We start from the raw sequence: 20,845 nt of genomic DNA, 5'->3' as shown, positions 1-20,845 counted from the left end.
AATCCCGCCCCCTTGATAATCGACCAATCACATTCAGTTTATTCACTTGTGTGAAGTCGGGCACCACTCGGGTGAATTTGGAAATGCAACGTTTGGAACGGCTTCTATGATCCACTGTGCAAACAATCATTGCAGAACTTTTTTAGTCAGTGTTGGACCTGATCTGAGGGGATTAAGTTATTTTTCCCAAAAAAAATAAAGGTTCACATTAAAGCTAGTATATTTCTAAATCTTTAATAGTCACATTACACTGCTGAAGCATTATACCAATCTCTACCACAGGAAGGCCGTAAATGCGGATCCCGTTTTGTAATGATTTTTTGATAATTGCAAGAATATCTCTTCAGGCTGTGCTCAATTTCAGAGGTCCCATCCAGGTAGACCGGGTCCTTGGAGGTCTGTGAAAATAAGGAGGCTCTGGATTCAAACAGGTCCATCCTTCTCTGACTTTCAACCAACCGTTTCAATTGACACACAAAGCTGAACTTCTCACTACTGTTCTGGGCACTAATAATATTTCTGAGGAGCTTCAGCAGCAGTACTGTCTCAGATATCAGATTTATAGTCCCCAAACTGCAGAGATGTTGGAATCTGAGCTTAAATGTCAGCAAGACCCATTTACACAGGGACAGATAAACCTTTAGATAAACCAAACATTACCGCCACATATCTGACTCAATAACCATTAAAACAATTATTTTCATTCATTTCAGACGGAACTATTCACAGACTGGAATATGTTAAACTGCACTTCCAATATTCACCACTGTTCGGCGCCATTTCCCCTTTTCCTCTGAGTACAGAGCAGCCAGTTTGCTTGGACTCGCAATGAATCATGGGATACCCAAGGCTATGGAGGATACAGCGGAGCGGACCTGTCCTTCAATACGGACAAAAAGAAGCCTGCATTTGTCGGCCGCATAACGAGGAGTCTTCCAATCAGAAAAGGCCTTGGCGCCGCACTATGACGTAATCAGTTGAACACAGTCTCAAATCAAGTCTTGAACTCAGCACCTATGTTTAAATATCCCTGTAAAATCGATGGGTAGCTACTGGTTTCACAAACGTACCACTCCTGGCTCCAAAAGTGATGGACTATGGACCCACCCTGTAAACGGCAATGCTTTTATCCTCATCAACATTTCTAAAGCATTGGATGGATGGATTTCGCAAAGATAGTTTTTTCCCTTTCAAAGAGCAGACATTGTTTTTTGGTTCTGGAAATACTCTCTTTGCTTCAGCCTTCACTTTGATAAAAAGTCTGTTGAGCCTTTGGTTAAAATAGAGGCAGCGCAGTTCCTACCAAAGGCAATTGAATTTTCTACGCCTGTTCTTTCATTTTACGTGATTCATTTTTCGGCACATAAGCAAATCATGGTAACTATAGGTGGAGACTTTAGCCCAGTAGTTCAGCTCATTGTCTTTCCACTTTACACACATCCACTTAAAGCCCTGGTTGGTAAAACTGCAACAGAGGAATAAGTTTCCACTGCTTCTGATTTGAAGCATTTCAGGATGATCAAAACAAACTCATTCCTCTCTAACAGCCTCTTCTTTCAGGCTTTACTTCAGCTCTGTTCTCACCAGGAAAGGTGGGATTACAGTTGGATGCCTGGATTACTTCATTTGGTTTGGGGATATTATAGAACACAGATTATTTTCTATGACATGCAATATTGATCTTTCAAATAGCTGCTAATCCAGAATGTGATCTTCTTCTAGATTTTTGTTAAATAAAATTACAATGATCTGACTCAGAGAGATTCATCGCCATCGATCTCTGGGGTCCATCTCACAAAGCATTTTTACTCTAAGGTTTCTACACCTGAAAACAGGTAAACTGAGCTTTTCATTTGATGAATAGAGTTTCCTCAATCTCTGTTTTAGTTGCCGTAGTAACATTCTTCCAGAGCTAATCTGGTCAGCAGCAGGTTTTCTTCAGTAAACTCAGAGTTTCCTCTGTCTCCGCTCTCCTTACAGCCAATCACGCTGTTTTATTTCCTGATTTAGTACGATTTTTGTCATAGTTTTGTGCATAAAACTAAGTTTGTTACACAAGAATCTTATTTAAGAATGATCGGCATTAATTCACAGAGAATTAAATATCATTTATAGGGAGAGGATTCTACAACTCAGTTGACAGGATATGAGATTACTTGTTTTTGGTTTGTCTAATATTAGCAACATGCAGATCATTTTATTTTTATTTGTTTAATTTTACAGTACATGAAGAACTACAGAAATTATTTTCAGATTACACATAAATAAATGTATTAATTCCATGGGGGAAAAGGAATCACTTTAGGGTTAGGATTCACTTGGTGATAATAACCTACTGGCACAATCTGAAGCCATTCTATGGTACTGATAACCACTAATAACGGCCATTCATTGGGATGATAACATCTGAAGCGGCTGCAAACAGCCACTTAGCATTTACTGTTTAAAAGAAGACAGAGTCAAACTGAGGATGAATCCCATGAGATGATGAACAGGTTCTATCTATTAGAAGAATGTTTTTATTCTTCATTTTCACCTGCTGCCAGATAAATAGATCCACTACCATTGAAGAAATAAACTGGTATTGTTATTGTGGTAACACTAGGCTATGGCAAGCTAATTTGATATTAGTTTCAGCTCGAGAATAAACATCCTGGATGGCTATAAATTAATTTCAGATCTCCATATTCTTATTGTTACTTATCATTTGTATTGTTTCGACTATGAAGAAATGCATTTCACATATCATAAATACATATTGAGTCAAGCTGATAAATGTCAAAACAGCCACTTCAAAAGTGTAAATATTTCTTAACATATACAAATTCTTACTAGTATAATTTTTTTTTTTAACTTGCTGAAATTCAGTTTCTGCTGCAAAAATGTAATTTAGAAAATATATTATTACAGTTTAGCATAGGCATGTTATTTTGATCATCAAGGATCTTATTTTAGTGATCTACAAATGGAACCACAGAGAGTAGAATGCTTTTAATAAATGTAAGTATGGCCTGCCACAGCCCATTTTATATTAAGCTACGCATTAACCGAGCAGCAATCTTCTCCTTCACCAACTTCCTCTCCTTTGCAGCTGTAGCTCTGTCTTTTAAACCAATTCTCTTTTTTTTAATTTCTTGATTAAAATCTCTTGTTCCAGTCGGGTGAAAAAGGGACTTCCTGATAATAGCTCCACTGATAATAGTTTTTCATACTTGCCAATCGCGCGATTAACTCTGATTGGCCCTACCTAGAGTTGATTGAAATAATTCATAACAGCTGTTGTGAAACCAAAAACCAAAAAGAGTTCACGGTCTTAGGCTAGATCAATTTAGAGTTGCGGATTTAAATCCGAGTTTGTTAAACCTGCTTTGTGAAACGGACCCCAGATCTGCTGCAAACTTTCCTCTATTTCCCCAAACTTAAAGGACCCTTTTAGATAAAGCCTCTAAGGGTCTCCTTAAAGATGCACAGCAGGAAAAAACACCTCCATGAAAAGGAAACCATCGGCCTTCTTTCTTCTAAAAGCATCAGGTGTTTTTACCATGGCAGCAACGCAACATCATGTGAGGTTCCATCAGCAATGAGGAAAATGCGCTTCCAGACGTGTTTTTGGACACGTTTCTGGAGGATCCCTCAGCTTCCTGTTTTGCACCAACAGCTGCTTGAAGAGAGTCTGTTTGACAGCGCTGCTGATGGTCTGATGGCTGCTCCACTGCTGCGCCATCGCATCAGAAGGTTTGAGCCAGACCTCAGAATACCACAGAGCTCCAACGTTTTCTCCATTGGTAGACCACTGATGAACTGATGCTGCTTGATTGCTGCTGATAATAATCAGGTTAAAACATGACTGACAGTTTAAACTGTTGTTTCCATCTGGTCTGAGGCACCAGCTTTCTACTACTCCTCAGCAGGAAAAACCCTTTCTTCTCAGCTACTGAATACCAAAAGTCACTCATGTCTGACACAATCATTCTTCAGATACCAAGAACTAATGTTTGCTGCGGTATTGTAAGGAGGAAATGTTAAATTCAGTGAATAACAGTAGAAATGTGTGGAGGTGTTTCCAGGTATTCAGTACAGCCTCTGAGGAGATGTTAAGGAAGCCCGTCTGGATTTGACAGCAACCCTCAGATGATCATCTGGACATTAGCTGAGAGATTATCTCACCCACTCTGATCAAAAACATTCCTCAGCTATGAACCCTTGAGCTAATCCTTCCAGTAGAGACATGATATGTTCTGATCCCAATCACTGCAGCTCAGCTCATGAAACCAGCTACTCTGTGCTCTTTAATGATCAGCTGCATCCCTGCAGCCAGTTTCTAACAATGGCAGAATTTCATAACTGTTCAAAGGTTACTGATCATCATTTTCTGGATCTATTTGGGGCTTTCCTCTTTGCACCCAAGCTGCAGGGAAACCTGAGTTCTGTCCAGACCTCAGACACAGCAGGGCTGAAGGTTTAAACTTTACACATTGAATAAGCCGACTTCCAAACAAAGACCCAACTTTTTCTGTTATTTTATTTTCCACACAAGTGTTCTAAACCAACTCATAAAAGGAGTTACAGTGTGGAAAATAAGTATATTAACACTCTGCTATTTTCCAAGTTCATGGAAATCATGGAAGGGTCTGAAATTGTCATTGTAGGTGCATGTCCACTGTGAAAGACATAATCTAAAAAAATAAAAAATAATCAGAAATCACAATATATGATTTTTTATATGTATTTGAATGATATAGCTGTAAATAAGTATTTGAACACCTGAGAAAATCAATGTTAATACTTGGTAGAGTAGCCTTTGATTGCACTTACAGGTCAAGCGTTAAACATTTCTTGTAGATTTTCCCCAGGTTTGCAAACACTGTAGGATTGATTTTGGCCCACTCCTCCATACTGATATTCTCTAGATCAGTCAGGTTCCTGGGCTGCTGCTGAGAAACATAGAGTTTGAGCTCCCGCCAAAAATTCTCTATTGGTTTTAGGTCTGGAGACTGACTAGGCCACACCAGAACCATGATATGTTTCTTCCAGAGCCACTCCTTGTTGTGTGCTTTGTGTCATTGTTATGCTGGAAGACCCAGCCTCCACCCATCTTCAATGCTCTAACTGAGGGAAGGAAGTTGTTCCCCAAAATCTTGCAATACATGGCCTTGGTCATTCTCTCCTTAATATAGTGCAGTCGCCCTGTACCATCTGCAGAAAACATCCCCAAAGCAAGATGCTACCACCTCTATGCTTCACAGTAGGGATGCTGTTCTTGGGGTGATACTCATCATTTTTCTTCCTCCAAACATGGTTCGTGAAATTATGACCAAAATGTTCTATTTTGGTCTCATCTGACTACATGACTTAATCCCATGACTCGTGTTCTGGCCTCCGTGTTGTTCTGGCCTGATTTCTCACCTTTCTTAGGACCACTAAGAACCCATGAGGTGAGATGAGATGAAGACTGACAGTCATGTTTAGGTTTTTCCATTTTCTAATGATAACTCCAAAAGTGGACATTTTTTTTATCAAGCTGCTTGGCAATTTCCCCGTAGCCCTTTCCAGCATTGTTGGGGGTGTGTCTTTGGACAGCTCTTTGGTCTTGGCCATGTTAGTATTTGGATTCTTACTGGTTGTATGGAGTGGACAGGTATTTTTATGCAGGTAACGACCTCCAACAGGTGCAACTATTTTAGGATAGTAAATGGAGTGGAGGTGGACATTTTGAAGGCAGACTAACAGGTCTTTGAGGGACAGATTTCTAACTGATAGACAGGGGTTCAAATACTTACTTTTCAGCTGTATCTGTCATGATCTTAGTGCTGATGACTGGATATATTACTCATTTCATTCATCTGCCTAACTCCGCCCAGTTTCTTATTACCGCTTATCTGATCCAACTACTCCAGCCTCTATTTAACCAGCCCACTAACCAGTCATCAGTACCAGATTATTCTTGAGCCTGTGGTGAGAGTTTCTCTAAGCGTTACTGATTGCCTGATCCTAACCCCTTCTGCCTTTGGACCTCTGAGCCTGCCTGTTCCCGCTCTGATCTGTTTGCCTGACCTGTCTTCGGACTCCTGCTGGGTTCTGCATGGTAACCAAACTTGGAACTTATTCCTGACACTGTTCTGGATTTCCCTTCAAATCTTTGGACCTCTGATCAGATCTCCTGGTTCTGAATCCTGAGCATGTCCTGGACATGGCTTTGGCTTCACCCTCTGGATTATCCTCCCTTCCTTTATCTGCTCGGATCTGATCTCCTGCTTGTTCTCTGCCCTCCGGGACTTCAATGTCTGGGACTCTCTTTGCAGCACCCTCCCAGTCTTGTTTGCAGTCGTTCGGCTGTAACTAACCTTGTTCTCTGGGCCCAGACTGAATTTTAAGACCAGGTTAGTGACTCACATGTTCATATTCCTCCAGATAGAGGTGGTCACTAACCTGGGTTTTCTTCCTGCACAGGTTTCTGCCTTAAACGCCCTCGCTGCCAATCCATCATTTTAAATAAACACTTTTTGAGAAATCTGTATGTCTGCCTTGAATACTGAGTTCTCTGTTCTGAGCCATGGCAGTATCATACAAGTAACTAGTCATATATTGTGATTTCTGGATTTGTTTATCAGATTATGTCTCTCACAGTAAGACACGGACCATTGAGGCGACTCGTACCAGAACATTTTAGTATCTGGAGCTGCATCCTGTGGCTGACTTGCAGCAATTCCAGTTTGGACTAAACTGGTTCATCAGGAGGGAGACCGTGAACACCCCTGCAGAGCAGGTTAGGAGTTTCACTTCCTGCACTTAGGAAGCTACAGGCCTAATTTATCCAGCTACCAATACTGGATGTTGAAATGAAACTCTAAGATTTTATTAAAGGCTGAGGTCAGAGGTCTTGCTTTAAGCTATAACTGTCATAAAGAACAGAAATATGTCCATGTCTGTGGAATCATTTATCTAATTTAGAGAGATAAAATTTCATTTGTGTTATTTATTTGTCATTTTATTTGTTTTCTATTTTTTGTTCATTTTTTCCACACTCATAGTTTAAAAAACAGATGGAAATATTAGTGAAAAATTTATTTTCTAGAATCTAATTCCTCTGTAGACGGACAGTGGAAATATCTAAGCCAGGCCATCAGTTTTCTGAATGAAACATCAGCAGATATGATAGAATATAAAAACTATAACAAAGGCATAAAAATGTATTTTTGACATAAAACTCTGAACATGCTCTGTTTCAGGGCAAATGCCTGCATGACATCTGAAATTAATGACACAAAGCGAAACATCGCAGCACCTGTGAGGTTAAAAAAAGAAAATGTACGGCTAAAGTGTCCACTATCAGGGATTTAGAGCGCCACCTAGCAGCAGTATGCATACAAAAGGTCACAGCTGAGTTATGGCACCTTTTTTACTCATCTTCTGAATGAAACGTTTGTCATTTTCATGCAGTTATAAGCAGAGCGTTGAAGGCTGCTGCTGAAGCTGGGGGCAAAATAACACCAATGTTTTCCCTTTAACTGCACCCCCCTCCCCCAACTCGGAACACAGCTAAAAACAATAGATCTTAATAAATAACAATGATGTTCAAATAAAAAACTTAGGCTTAAGGCCTAAAAAAGGGACGTACATATGTTTAGAGTGATGCTTTATGGCACAAAATCCTAACCCTCACTATCTACTGCTTGGCATGGATTTCTGAAAAGAAACTAAAGCCCTCGACAGCATGAGACAAGGAGAAGTTCAAATATTTTAGAGCTGTTTGTTTTTTGTTTTTTTTGCTCCATTTCAAACAGCTGTGAGAGCAATGTAGCCTAGAACAGCCTAAATCTTTAAAGGTAACCAAACCATCATCCAGATGGACCCGTCCTCAGAAGGAAACTAGTTCAAGGCTTTCTCTGTCATTTTTGATTTAAAATGTTATCTCCAGGTTAGTTTACGAAGTTACTTCCACACAGCAGGAAGTACATTGCAAAAGCATTCACTGCTCAGAGAGAAAAAGCAAAGGAGGGTAGCTGGTTGTCTCCAATGGTTATGTGGTCTGTGCGCTCTGAGGTGTAGCAGGTGAGCAGTAACATCGTCCTTATATGTGAGGGCGATCATACATTGGAAGGAGCTGTAAACGTGTGTGTGTGTGGGGGGGGGGCTAATCGAAATGGGCTTCTCTCAGAAAACAGGAGCTCAGTCTGAGGAATTTCAATCATCCAGTGGTTGAAGGATTAAAGGGAAGTTTGGGAAAACTGAGATTAATAATCACAACCTGCCTCTTTTTAAGAAAACTAGAGTAAATGTTGAACGATTATCTCAAATTTAAGCAATGTTAAGAAGGGGATACTGGTCGACATTAGACGATGCAGACACTGTTTGTGTCCACAACTGGAAAGTTAACTGAGACAAAAGGTTTTAGACTAGAATATGCATTTTTATTTCACTAGAAAAAGTGAACCTGAACTCTGTTCAGGTTCTTCTCTAGAGTGACCCAGGTTAGTGTCAATCTGCTCACAAAAGCTAACCGAATAAACCGCGTCGGAAGCTACCGACTGAACCATAAAACATACTCTGGTCTTCATCAGGTGGAAACTGCATAAACTGACTGTTGTCTTGTATAGCTGGGAGGATGTTGATGGAACGGTAATGGCAACAAGCCTTTCAGAGGAAGGTGCCATGGTCTGAGTCCATGTGGTCCATGCTAGCTAAAATGGCCTTCTGGTCCTCCCGTGGCGGACGGCGGTACAGCAGAGCGGAAAAGCGAGCGTATGGATCATGAAGAATGGGCCGTTTCTTCTTCTTGCAGAGGTAGAGCGCTTCTTCGGGCGGGAGTACCTGAGAGGTGTAGGCCTGCTGGGTCTGAGAGGTGGAGACACCTAGAGAAACAAATATTCCCAATCACTGCTAAACACTGATAAGCACACTTCGCTGTTAGTACCATAATAATCAGGTTAATTAATATCACATATAAACAGACAACAGAATTATTTCGGTCCAAATCTATTTATCATAATGAAAAAATCAACAGTTCAGCACTAGTTGGCTAAAAAAACAACCATATATATATATATATATATATATATATATATATATATATATATATATATATATATATATATTTATATATATTTGGACGTTGAGATAAGAAGTAAATGAAGTTGAGGGGTTCCCACTAGGTACCATATGCATTGCCCTCCACTGCTTTTTGCCTTACCTCATTCTGATGAACCTGGTCTGTCTTGTGTCTAGTTGTACGTTTTCAGTTCTACTCAGCGGCAAAGTGTTTGAGCAGTCATCTGGATTTTTCTCTTGGGGTGAAAAAAATTGTGCATACCTGCTTTCTTTCTAGTCTTGGAGTTGTTGTTGTTCATGGTTGTCTTCTTGGCTTTTTTAATTCGCTGGTATCTCAGTGCATCGCTCCTCTCAGACCCCAAATGAGCACTTGATGCACCTCGACGTTTTCTAAATGAAGGGGAGAGAGAGGGGAAACACGGGTAACTCTAGGCCGATTGCGGTTAGCATACCGAGAGCATCCCCACCCCTTACAGGACTACTTGAGTTAAAACCAGGAATAAAACAGCACTAAAGGATAAACATATATTGTCTCAATAACTTTAACCAAAAAACAGAAAAAGTGGGAAATTATAACTATCGCCATCATGGCCATCATGTATAATAAAACAAATATATTTAAATAAACGATAAAAGGTGCAGCTAGAATCTAATTTTTTAATTTACAACAACATTTTATTTTCAGTAAATTATACAATCAGTATTTTGTTGTAAGTTTTAAAATCTTTATCTCAGCACAGCAAGCTATTTCCTATCTCACACAACCAGCAGGGTGCGCTTACAGCGCAGGTAAAACCCCTGAATGATGTTTCATAGAGGATACATGACATTTAAGCTGGCCTCTAACTGTTATTTTCAGAGAAATAGTATTCCAGAAGGTATCCATAACATGATATATAAAAAAAAATGTCTGAATGACTTTTTAATTGGTAATTTATTGTTTAAATGATACAGCTCTGAAAGTAACGGTTGCAGAGGCTATCTTGGTAAGTATTGTATATCTGGCAGCATCTCATCACCCCCCTTCTGTTTATTGGAGGCAGACAGAATATGGCAGCCCACTGATCTCTGCCACAAACACAGAAAACAATTAGCATTGCAAAGAGGCCTTCTTCCCACCGCGGCTGCAGAGAGAAACCAAATGTTGTTAGTAGAGGGGGAGAATCACAGCTGAGCGACAAAGCATCATCAATATGTGTTCATAGACATGGATACTGTCTACAATGGGCTTCACCATGCTGACAGGGGGAGAGATGGCGGGAGGGGAAAATGACTACTCAGGAACAGTCACATAATGAGAAATAAGCCAAAGAAAAGCAAAGCACCAGGACAACAAATGTAACAATTTTCTTTTTTTTTTTTTTAGAATTATTTTGGTTTTGAAACGGAGAAGCAATATTTAGCAATGGCATGCATGGCAGTTTGCACATGGAACATGACTTTAAAGGGGAATACATTCAAAAGCACTTTATTGGGCACTTTGGTATTATTAGATGGGTGTCACTGACCCTCTGAGTGCCTGACTTCTGCAAAATATTTGTTCCTTAAAATAAAATCAAGTAGGTGAGCATGTATAGGCGGACACAGAGTAATCGGTTCTGCAGTCCAAACCTACAGGCTCATAGGCACGGTTGCTTTGTGCATAGTATTACATCCATGTGTTGACCTCTGTCTTGGGGTGATGACTGATTTAGCTTTGGGGAATATGTGAACAGTCTGTTAAGAGTAATTGTGCTTCATCACCTTCAGGACAAGCAGTGGTATGTGAGCTGAAGCCACAGGTGGACTATGGCCAAAGTGACGGCTTCATTAATCTATGTTACCTTATGTTGAACAGGAAATATTTATATGGATCACTCAAATTTAATTCAAATCTAAGTTATTTCAATAGTAACAATGTTTAACATTTCAAATATTCTTTTATTTGTTAAAACTGTTTTCCAAGTAGGGGGGATTGGTTTGCAGAATAAATACTAAGACCGAGGCTGAAAGTCATTTCATTAAAACTGTCTCCTGCTTAATGTTTACCCCTTCTTTTGTTGTACTCTATAATAGTGATCATCAAACTACCTCATAAGCTTGCAAACAGATGTACAAACAGCAGCAGTCTAACTTAGAATCTCTGTTTTTTAACACCAGACTCCACAATAAAACATCCTTTCACTGCAGACCACAATGTCTGATTTCTGACCAGCAGTAGTAAGCCGATGGGAAAGGATACAGAAGGCATTTCACACAGGATTTCTAAACACCATTTGGTGATATTTAAAGATGTACTACTCAAGACATTTCATAAAATTACTACCAGTTCTAGTCTGTGAGGTCCAGGATTCTATCCTGCACTTCTCAAGTGCATTGAACACATCCGGCCCTCCCTGCTCAGAGACAAACTGAATAGCATGGCAGTGGACCCCTGCCTGGTGGCATGGATCTCCAGCTATCTCACAGACGTCAGGCTGAGAGACACCATCTCTGACACTGTGGCCAGAAGCACTGGAGCCCCCCAGGGCACAGCTCCTCCCCAAATGCAGGACCAACGGACTGCTGAACTGCTTTGTTCCTCAAGCCATCAAGCTGTACAACTCTTCACTTGGGTTAAGGAGGAGGTGATGGGAAGAGGGCAAGATGTCCTTTATTACCTATTTTCACCAATGTGCAATAGTCTTCTCTCTCACTGTGAAATAACTCATGCAAACTACTATGTAGCCTGTGTAATATTTACTTATTTATAAGGTCAGTACATTTCTGCAGTAAAGGTACAATAACCCAAGCCAGCTACAGTGTAGTCTTCCTTTAGCTCTCTACTGAGCAGATTTCTTTCTAAGGGAAACATATTCCAGGACATTACAATTTTTTCTTTTTTTATGCTTTTTTGGTACTGTATAACCTCTTTTCATATTGTCTGTTTTATCTTTTTATCTTTAATGGCATCTTGCTTTAACTGTTTGTACTCTATATAAGCTAATGGAACCAGAATTTCCCTGAAGGAGTAATCCCAAGGAATATATAAAATTTAGTCTAATTCTACTTTTTAGGCAAGGCTTAAAATTTTCCTTTTTGATAAAGCTTATATTCAGAGTGGCTCAGGTTATCCTGAGCTATCTCCATAGCTATGCTGCTATAGGCTTAGACTGCTGGAGGACATAGGGACCCCCATTTCTTCATTCTGCTTCATTCTATCTCTATTCTCCCACTCTGCAGAATCTGTTAGTTCAATCTCTAACGTTCTGCTCTCTCTGCTTTTTCTCATAGTAGCTTCTTCTGGTCTGTTTCTGTTTGGCTGTGACTCCATCCTGGAGAGAAATATCAGTTGTGCTGCTGCCATCAACACCATCTATTATGGATCATAGCGTTAACTAGCTGTTGAGTGGCTCTGCCTATGGAGCTGGTTGACAGTTGCCTTTTGTATTTCGTCTGCTTATTTGTTTCTTTACCACAGAGCCACTTGTGGAGCTAGCTTACCGTTAGCTTGTCTAACATAGAAAGTACTTGCGCCTGCGCAAAGCCTGCAGCCTCCGCTGCTTCTCTCATCCTGCTCCGCTCAGACCTCCCTGGAGCTCGAGAAGAGCATGCGCAATATCATTATTATTAAACTTGTAGGAGCAAAACAGGAAAAAAATATGAACACTTAATTCAATATGCAACTTTAAAAAAATCCCCATCAGAATCTAGCATATGTGTTTCTGCCCAAATATTTTTTTGTTTTTATTGTGGATTTTTGTAACAGGAATAACTAGGATTATATAACATTGGTTTGCATGAACTATGTTTGTTCTCTACCTCCAAACTCAGCATCTCTTCTCGCCGTTCTTTTTCTTGTTTGGTGCAATTGTAATTTCGGATCTTGACCTAGCCGGACCGGAGCAAAAAGTACCTCAGCTCCATATTTTAACAGTGAAAGACGGGTAAGACGTACATGAACGGTGCCAGGTGGAGGAGCAGCTGTGGATGTGGTTCTCATTGATTAACATGAAAGACAAGTACTCCGCACATTGTATGTGAGCGGAGCAGGGCGCTGACGGAGGATGTGGGATATGGGGGTTAGCGGGAAATCTCAAATATCTGACACGGATAAAACTTCTCAGCTATAGGCCACACCCCTTTGGTTCCATAACCACATAAGTTAAAGACACCTGTATCAAAGTGACGACCAAGGCCTGTGATATATTTATCTATGATAGGAGCAATCAAAGGGATCCACAATGAGGAGTCTTTGGGTGTGTTTGTGTCCAAGATCTTCCAGTGATCTGAAATGACCATGAGTCAAATCAGTAGGTTTTACTGCAGTGGGTCAAACAGGCAAAGCACCCTGCCTTCAAGTTTTTGACTCAGCTTTTACAAATAATAGTCATAAAACGATCAAATAATGACTGATACCATCCTGGTGGCATAGTTCAGTGGAGCAAATGGTAAAACTAATGGGCTAAAGGAAGAAGACAAAATGAAATGCACATTAAACTGCAGTTTGTCACAAAGTTCTTGTGTGTTTTAGCAAATCAACGTGAAGACGTGAAGAAGTAAGAGGAGAATGTGTTTTCACATAAGCAAAGCCTCTTCCCCACTGATAGCGGGTTAACGTGTTTTTCAAATATGGGTTGACTTGCTAACAATCCCGCTGGCAGCAGCGCGGCCTCTGTCCCTGCAGCTGTGTGTCTGGTGACACCATGACGCTGGGTTAGCATTGATGATGTTACCAGTGCGACTGAAATCAAGAAAATAAGCAAAGGAGAGCAACATGGAGGAAGCCAGGGTGAAGTGAGTGTACTTAATAGTTTCACTCTTTTATCTGTCCAAATCCCTCTCACCAGAGCTGCTCCATGTTTTTCAAAGGTAAACAGAGTTGCCTCTGCTCGTTAGACAAGAAGCGACTGGCGGTGTGTGTTGACGTCCGTATTTCGGTTCAATGCTTAAATTAGCAGGTTACACCTCTGGTGTTCAGCAGGCTGATCAGAGCCAAGGTGATTTTACCGCGGCTTGCTTGCCGAGTCGTTTAACCTGGGTAGACATGGGTCAGTAAGATGTTCCCACTGCCACTAAAAGCAGATTGTTACCGAGTTTTAACAGTTTTTTTGGCCAGTGGGAAAGGGGTACATGAGACCAGAAGAACATCAATCTTCAAACAGACACCTGCAGGACTACTAGCATCCAGTTGCAATGACATAACCTTTCCAGTTATTATAACCATAACATCGCAACCATAAACAACAATATATTTTCTCTGGATTATAGAAAATCCCTTTATTGTCCAACAATGGGGAAATTTTGGGCTATATGTACTAAACTGTAACTTTACGTGACAACACCAACTTATATTATCTACACATACAATAAAAATAATGTCCATGTGTAATCAGACCCCTTATTCTAATACCAAAAAGTCTGTTCACTAGGAAAGACCTCAGACATTTCTCAAAGAGTAATCAGTATCATGTAGACTGGGGACCATAGCAGACTGGTCAATGAGAACATTGTAAGCCAGGGCATCCTTGATAACTCAGAAGAAGCTAGCAAGATCCAAAAGGTCTGTTGACAAGACCACTAAAAAGATAACTCAACAAATCTGGACTTTAATGAGGAGTATCAAGAAGACCAATATGAAAGGTATCCAAAATCTTTCTTCCTTAGCCAAAATGCAGAAGTAATATGGATGTCCAAATTCTGGCCAAAGAAGACCGAGTGTTTGAGCGAGGAGTCAAGGAAGCAATCTTTGTTAACCTGAAAACACCATCTCTTAACAGAGGAGGTGGTCATAGACATAAACTTTCACCTGCTTACAAATCACTTTTAGGAACAATACCCAGAAAATTCACCTCGCAACTGCCTGACTTCATTGAGGCATGTGACCAAAACTACTCTGACGAGGGAGTTAACTACCATCAAAACTCCCTAGTGACCATTAACCCCTCAGCGGTGACCTCCATGTCCAATCCAGTACGAGGAATCAGAGCTACTGTACCTTTTGATGTCCCTAATTCTTTGTTTCACCTACAGTATATTAAAGGGGTCATAGAATGCAAAACCCAAGTTTCCATTGTCATAGATGAATAACCATAGTTCAATGGGTGAAATGGACATACAGAGAAGTTCAAACCCCATCGAAACCTCCTCTCTCTTCAAATCTAACAATTCTAAACTTCCACCATAAAACGGGCAAATTAAACAAAGCCCCAAGTTGACGAAAACTCTGAGATGTTGCCTTATTTGGTTCTGGCCTTTTGTCCCCCCCCCAAAATTTACATACAGGCCAAACCATTGGTTCACTGGCCCAAGGGAGGAGGACGGTATGAAGTGTCGACTGCTGGGCCGCTGACTGGACTAGACCTCAGCAGAGAGCCATGAGCCACCAGTCCTCAGCCAGAGGAAGGGGGCTGGGGGCCGGTAAGGCAGGCGGAGGGAAGTACGGGTCCGCTGGTGTCCAGGCTACCGTCACTGGGTAGGGTGACGCTCTGTGCCCCTGCTGGCTCATTGCCCCTGTCCACTGGGGTGAGTGCTTGTTGCTATGATGCATCTTTGCTCAGCAGCTTCACTCATTGTAAACCAACCAATCAGCGCACAGCTCATCTAAATATTCATGATCATACCATAAAAGGAAGAAAACCTGTTGTTTCATTCTAAGGCTTTTAACCAGGCTTGCGTTAGGGATCATAGAACAGCAAATATGCCATTTTTAGCCCAACCAATGTTAAACTCCCTTAAGGTCCAGCACCAAATAGTCTATATAATCATTCTATGACCTCTTTAAACTCAGTGCCCCTCACCACTAGTTAGAACTAAAGAAGCCTCTTGGTAGAGGTGAAACGTCTTCTAGCAAACTTCACGTCCTGTTGCCTAAACTGAACCTTTCAAGCTTGACCATGATCTGGATGACTGAAAATCTTCACAGATAAAGAAAAAAACATGGTAGAAGATGCTCTGAATAGATAAAGCCAATGCTAAACTTTTTGTCATACCATCAAATCATTAAAAAGTAAGTAAAATTAACAATTCACATCACCCTGACCACACATTTCCTTCCATGAAATACACTGAAAACACAGGATGGTTTAAGGTTTATGTGGGGATTTTATTTCTCCAGCAGCAACAAATGTGCTAGGTGTTTCTGAAAAAGATGGATAGAGATGAACTTAAAAAAAAAAAAAAAAAAATCCAGAATGAAGGCCCATAACAGGCTGCTAAAGGACGACAACTACCCTACAGCCACAGGAATATGGACCAGCTTAGAGTAGAAATTCACAGTCAAATTACAGGTCTGAATTATTTTGCAAATCTGTGGCAAGGCTAGAAAATTACTGCTCACAGATGATCACCATTCATGCTGAGGGAGCTTAAACTACTTAAGGCCCCCCTACATACTTGTGTGGACATATTTCTGCAAACGTCCACACAGATTCGAGGCAGACTACTGTCAACAGTTACCCACAAAGCTCAACTTTTAATACAGTGCTCTAGATGCCGAGATAGGCAGATAACTACTGCTCATAAGGAACAAGTATTTTGTTTTAAAGTAAATGTGCCACCAAGCTGTCAAAGCTTCCCAGGCAACAGCTGGTAAATACACACAGCTGAGAGCATCCAGTCACAAGGACCCGCAGCTTCTCAACAATTCTCTCCACTGTCATGTTTGGAGTTGGTGCTCTGGTGGAGAGAAAGTGGTGTAAGGTGTCCAGGTAGACTTTGGTTTGGTTTTGTAAAGCTAGAGGGAAAGCTTGATTGATGACACCATGGGAGTTTGGGAAATGAAGAAATTTGTCATCATAAATGTAGGAATAGGAACACTGGACTATAAGGGCTGAAATATCCATGCCTGGCCTGACAGTATGAGTACAGTCTGCATAAGTATGTGGAAGCCTTTAGTGAAGAAGAATGGGAAAATCATTTGGTAAAACCATGGGCAAAAAGTCTTGCACCAAAAAGGTAATTTCTAAAGAGCAAAATGGGAGTAAATACAATTGCAAACTTAATTTTAGGGGGAGGTTTAAAAAGAAAATGGACCTAATTTTTTCCCAACTTTAGGGTTAAGGATATATGACTCAAGTTGGAGACACAGTTTCTCCAAAGGAGTGAAGAAGATATTTCTCTAAGGATTGGACTAAACTCAATACCTGGACGTACTGGCCATTGACTCGAATGCAGATAGTAACAGTGTGAAGTTGCAGTGATCTGTTAGCATAGTGTACATTTTCCTTTTGTAAGGGGTTGACTGAACAGATTGCTATATGTAATTGTTTCCCATTAAAAAGCAACTTTAGCGTGTCAAGGTAGCAAGTCATGTTTCTAATACCTCTTTATCCTGCTCCCTTGGATAGATGGCATATGCATCTTAATCAGAATGCATAATGTACCTGAGGCTGCAGAATGTAAAATGCATAGCCACTTTGACAAAAAAATAAAATAAATAAAATCTATTGAACAAAAGAAACAAGTACTGAGTAACGGAAGGAACAAATCAAACAAAGATTCAAAGCCTTGTATTCCCCTTTAAAGGACGAGGTGATCAAAAAGTCCCACCTGCTAACCCCCCCCTTTCAGACATGGATCCAACCCTTACCTATTGCGGTGTAGAGGACCTGGTCACAACAACGCTGCCCAGATAGCTGAGATCAATCAAAAACAAAGCAGGTAAGACTCCAGGAGTCATTAAGAACCACCACACTGCCCCTAATTCATAATGATGGAGACATTGCAGTACATGAGAAGCGGACAGGCCCTGAGACACACTTTGCCCAAAAACCTCTCCTTGGTGGTCAGACTGTGGTGGGGACCTGGTGACACTTAGAAGTTTGGGGACAGAAATGTGATAGAAAGGGAAACAGAAGGTGGGTAGGAAAAATCTGAGAGGTTGCAAGGTAAGGTAGATTTGATCGTGCAATCAAAGGCTGAGGATGGGCCGCAGGGCCTGCCAAGATGAACTCTTCTTAAAGCATCCTTCTGCTCAATAAAGGCACTTTGAAAGGCTTGCACTAAGCATAATAATGGTGCTTCTTCTAAGGCATTAATTAGATGAAAAATATGGGGCTCCGCCTGTTAAGTGAAAGCAGGGTAATGCATGATACAGATGAACAAACAGGATCGTAAATGATGTCTGACTGTAAGGACTGTAGCTCTTAAAGGTCTTTCAATGAAATATATGACTACAGTGCATTTCAATCCAGCTAATATTTGCTGGGGAAGGTTTAATACTTTTTCTTTTATTACTTTATAATCTAGCTGGTCAACCTGGAGACAGTGCCTCACAGATGTAGTGGGTGAATACCTCAAACCTGATGTTTGAGATTGAAAGCAGTGTCGGCAAATCTCAAACTACAAGCTAACATCCCAGAATGCAAAGTTATTGTTACAAATACTGAATCGTGTAGTTTTTATTTTCATATCTTATAAAAAGCAAACATGACTATGAAACCACTAATCAAATAAAGAATTTTAAAGACAATTAGATGTCCAATTTAGTGGCCAAATGTCAGAGTTACTTGCCACATTAAAGCATTATGGGTTAAGGCAGATGACACAAATGGAATCCCTCTCTGCATGCCTAAACAACCTACCCTGAAGCTGACAACCGGGATGGGGAGGGCTCAGATGGAAGGAGCTCCTCTTCAGTCCTCCTATGAGCTGGCATCTGCCCAAATATGCCACTGCATTCCATGGGGGACGATGGGGACTGGGAAGCTGAATAACTTGTTGCAGAGGTGGCAAAAGCCATGTGGGAATGGTAGCAGGAGCTTGCTCTCCTGCTACCCTGCCCTTGAGCAGGTGATGAGTTTGGTGATGATCTCCTTGAAAAGCTGGCTGTGGAAGGAGGGAGCAGGGTCATTTCAGACATCCCTGTGGGTGCAGGAGGCTGCACAACACTTGGACGTGGGCGGGGGCGTACTACAATCTCTGGGGAGCCCTCTTGAGAGCTAAGAGGGCTTTGGGTGAGGGGTGAAAGTCGAGATGGTTGAAGAACCACCTGATGCAGGCCAGAATCCATTCTACGAGTCTGTCTGGGACTAAAACGAGGGGTAGTTTCAAACCATCGTGTATCCAGGTTACTGAATGAACTAGGGACAATATGAGCCAATGGATCACTATAAGACAAAACAGGCACACCCATACTACGGCCCGAAGGTCTTAGCTGCCCTAAATGTGCCTCTTGCATAGCTAAATGCCTGGCTGGGGAGCCATGAGGCCTGGTCTTGCTGGGAGACTTGCTTGTATGACCTTTGGGGGCCTCGAGCGGCAGGACGGCTGGGTAGGTAGGCATCGGAAGGGTGGAGTGCTGGAAAGCACTAAGGGGAAGAACATGAGGTGGAGAGGCATAGGGAGGGTCATGGCGGGGATGCAAAGGGTGGTGAGGGGGAAAAATAAACTGAGGCCCTTCCAGGCTTGAAAACGTAAAATCTAGTCCCTGCCAAATATCTGGTGAATGAGAGGAAGTGGTTAGTGTTAGAGGAAGGGGGAAACTTGAAACAGCATATTGTGGAAAATCTGACTCTACAACGTCTTCAGGAATCATGGGATGCACAAAAGGACCCTCAGGAAAGTATGGAGGAGAGGACATGACCGACCTCAGAGGGCTAGTGTCAGGCAGGTAGAAGGGAGGTGGGGGATCATGATCTCCGGGCGGTCCTAGATAGCCATAGAAAGCTCTGTGGTGGAGAGAGCCTCGGATCTGTCCAGTGGCCTGAAGCTGACTGCTCTCCATGATGGTCATACCTTCAAAGGGCCTGTGAAAGCGGGGGCTGTAGGCTGGAGGCTGGAGATATGATTCCTGACTGGAGATTGGGGAAATCTGGTGGGGTCGAAGTGGTGCCATAACAGGTGGAAGAGGTCTGGGATCATCATTCTCTTCATCTGATTGCCGGAATTCCGGATAAAGGTCAGATTCCTCCACAAAGGGGAAACCCTCGATGCGCCGGGGCTTGACTGACATTTCCGCATCAGTGGGATCGATGACAAAACGTCCATCTGGGCCTCGACTGATAAGTTCAATAGGTGTTGTTGGTTCAGCTTCATGTTTGGACATGTACCTCTTGCTTGTTATTGCTCTTTTGGTCTTCATGTACAAGGATAAGTCTTCCCTCTTTCCTGGACGGGGAGGTGGTTTCATTCCACGCTGGTCGTGACTGTCTTCAGATGATTCTGATGGGGATGCCTTTGAACGTGTGCTCTCCGGACTCACCTTTCCGGAAGATGACCTAAATCCAAAATACACAGGTAAATATGAAAAAATTATTAAAAAGCCAGTATTTTCTGTCTAAAGTTGTGCTGAAGATGTTTCGCCTACATAAAAAAAAGAAACATGACATGACAAGAAGATAACGCTTACATTTCAGAATACAATTGTGACAAACATGAATATCCGTCAGACTGTGCTACAATCTATTGTTGAGACTTGAGTGTAATGCAATAAAGGAAGTTGTTTTTGAGCATTTTACAGAGTGGAGAAGCAGAGGTTTGGGTGGTGCACAGAAGGAAGGGATATTATACAGTAAAGAGAATCCTACTGAACGGCATTGCAACTATTTAAGAACGATAACTGACAACAAAAATATACCAGATAAAAAGCCCAGTTTGATGCATTTACTACCGCATGACTATATTTTCCACTTACCCTAAAACAATAAGCAATTTTCTGAACTTCAAATATGTTTTTTGTGATGGCTAGCCATACATGAGCTAACCCTCGGTTTACAAAATTGGGAAATAATCTGGTTACATGGTTAGATAATTGCAAACTCAGTTTTAATATCTATTAGATTTAAAATGGCTGTATTGTAAATAAGGTTACAAGCAGACAGTTGTAGAAACTTCTTCC

The 20,845-nt window shown here is 41.3% G+C and overlaps 1 protein-coding gene across 1 annotated transcript in view; it reads right to left on the bottom strand.

Moving 5' to 3' along the window:
• Positions 1-4,748: 4,748 nt before the first annotated feature.
• The window catches only part of LOC107089870 (protein turtle homolog B-like), a 184,100-nt gene continuing 168,003 nt past the window's right edge, over positions 4,749-20,845 (bottom strand). Inside the window, exons 17-19 of the mRNA XM_015382890.1 lie at positions 18,591-20,225; positions 9,311-9,438; positions 4,749-8,852 (exon numbers count right to left, since the gene is read on the bottom strand). Coding sequence (XP_015238376.1) covers positions 8,638-8,852; positions 9,311-9,438; positions 18,591-20,225 — 1,978 coding nt within the window. The 3' untranslated portion in view covers positions 4,749-8,637. The remainder of the gene's footprint in view (positions 8,853-9,310; positions 9,439-18,590; positions 20,226-20,845) is intronic.

Source organism: Cyprinodon variegatus, unplaced genomic scaffold (assembly GCF_000732505.1).
Source record: "Cyprinodon variegatus isolate N-32 unplaced genomic scaffold, C_variegatus-1.0 Scaffold269, whole genome shotgun sequence".
Lineage (NCBI taxonomy): Eukaryota > Metazoa > Chordata > Actinopteri > Cyprinodontiformes > Cyprinodontidae > Cyprinodon > Cyprinodon variegatus.
The sequence above is the reverse complement of the archived record's forward strand: the minus strand, read 5'-3'. Positions and strand labels throughout refer to the sequence as shown.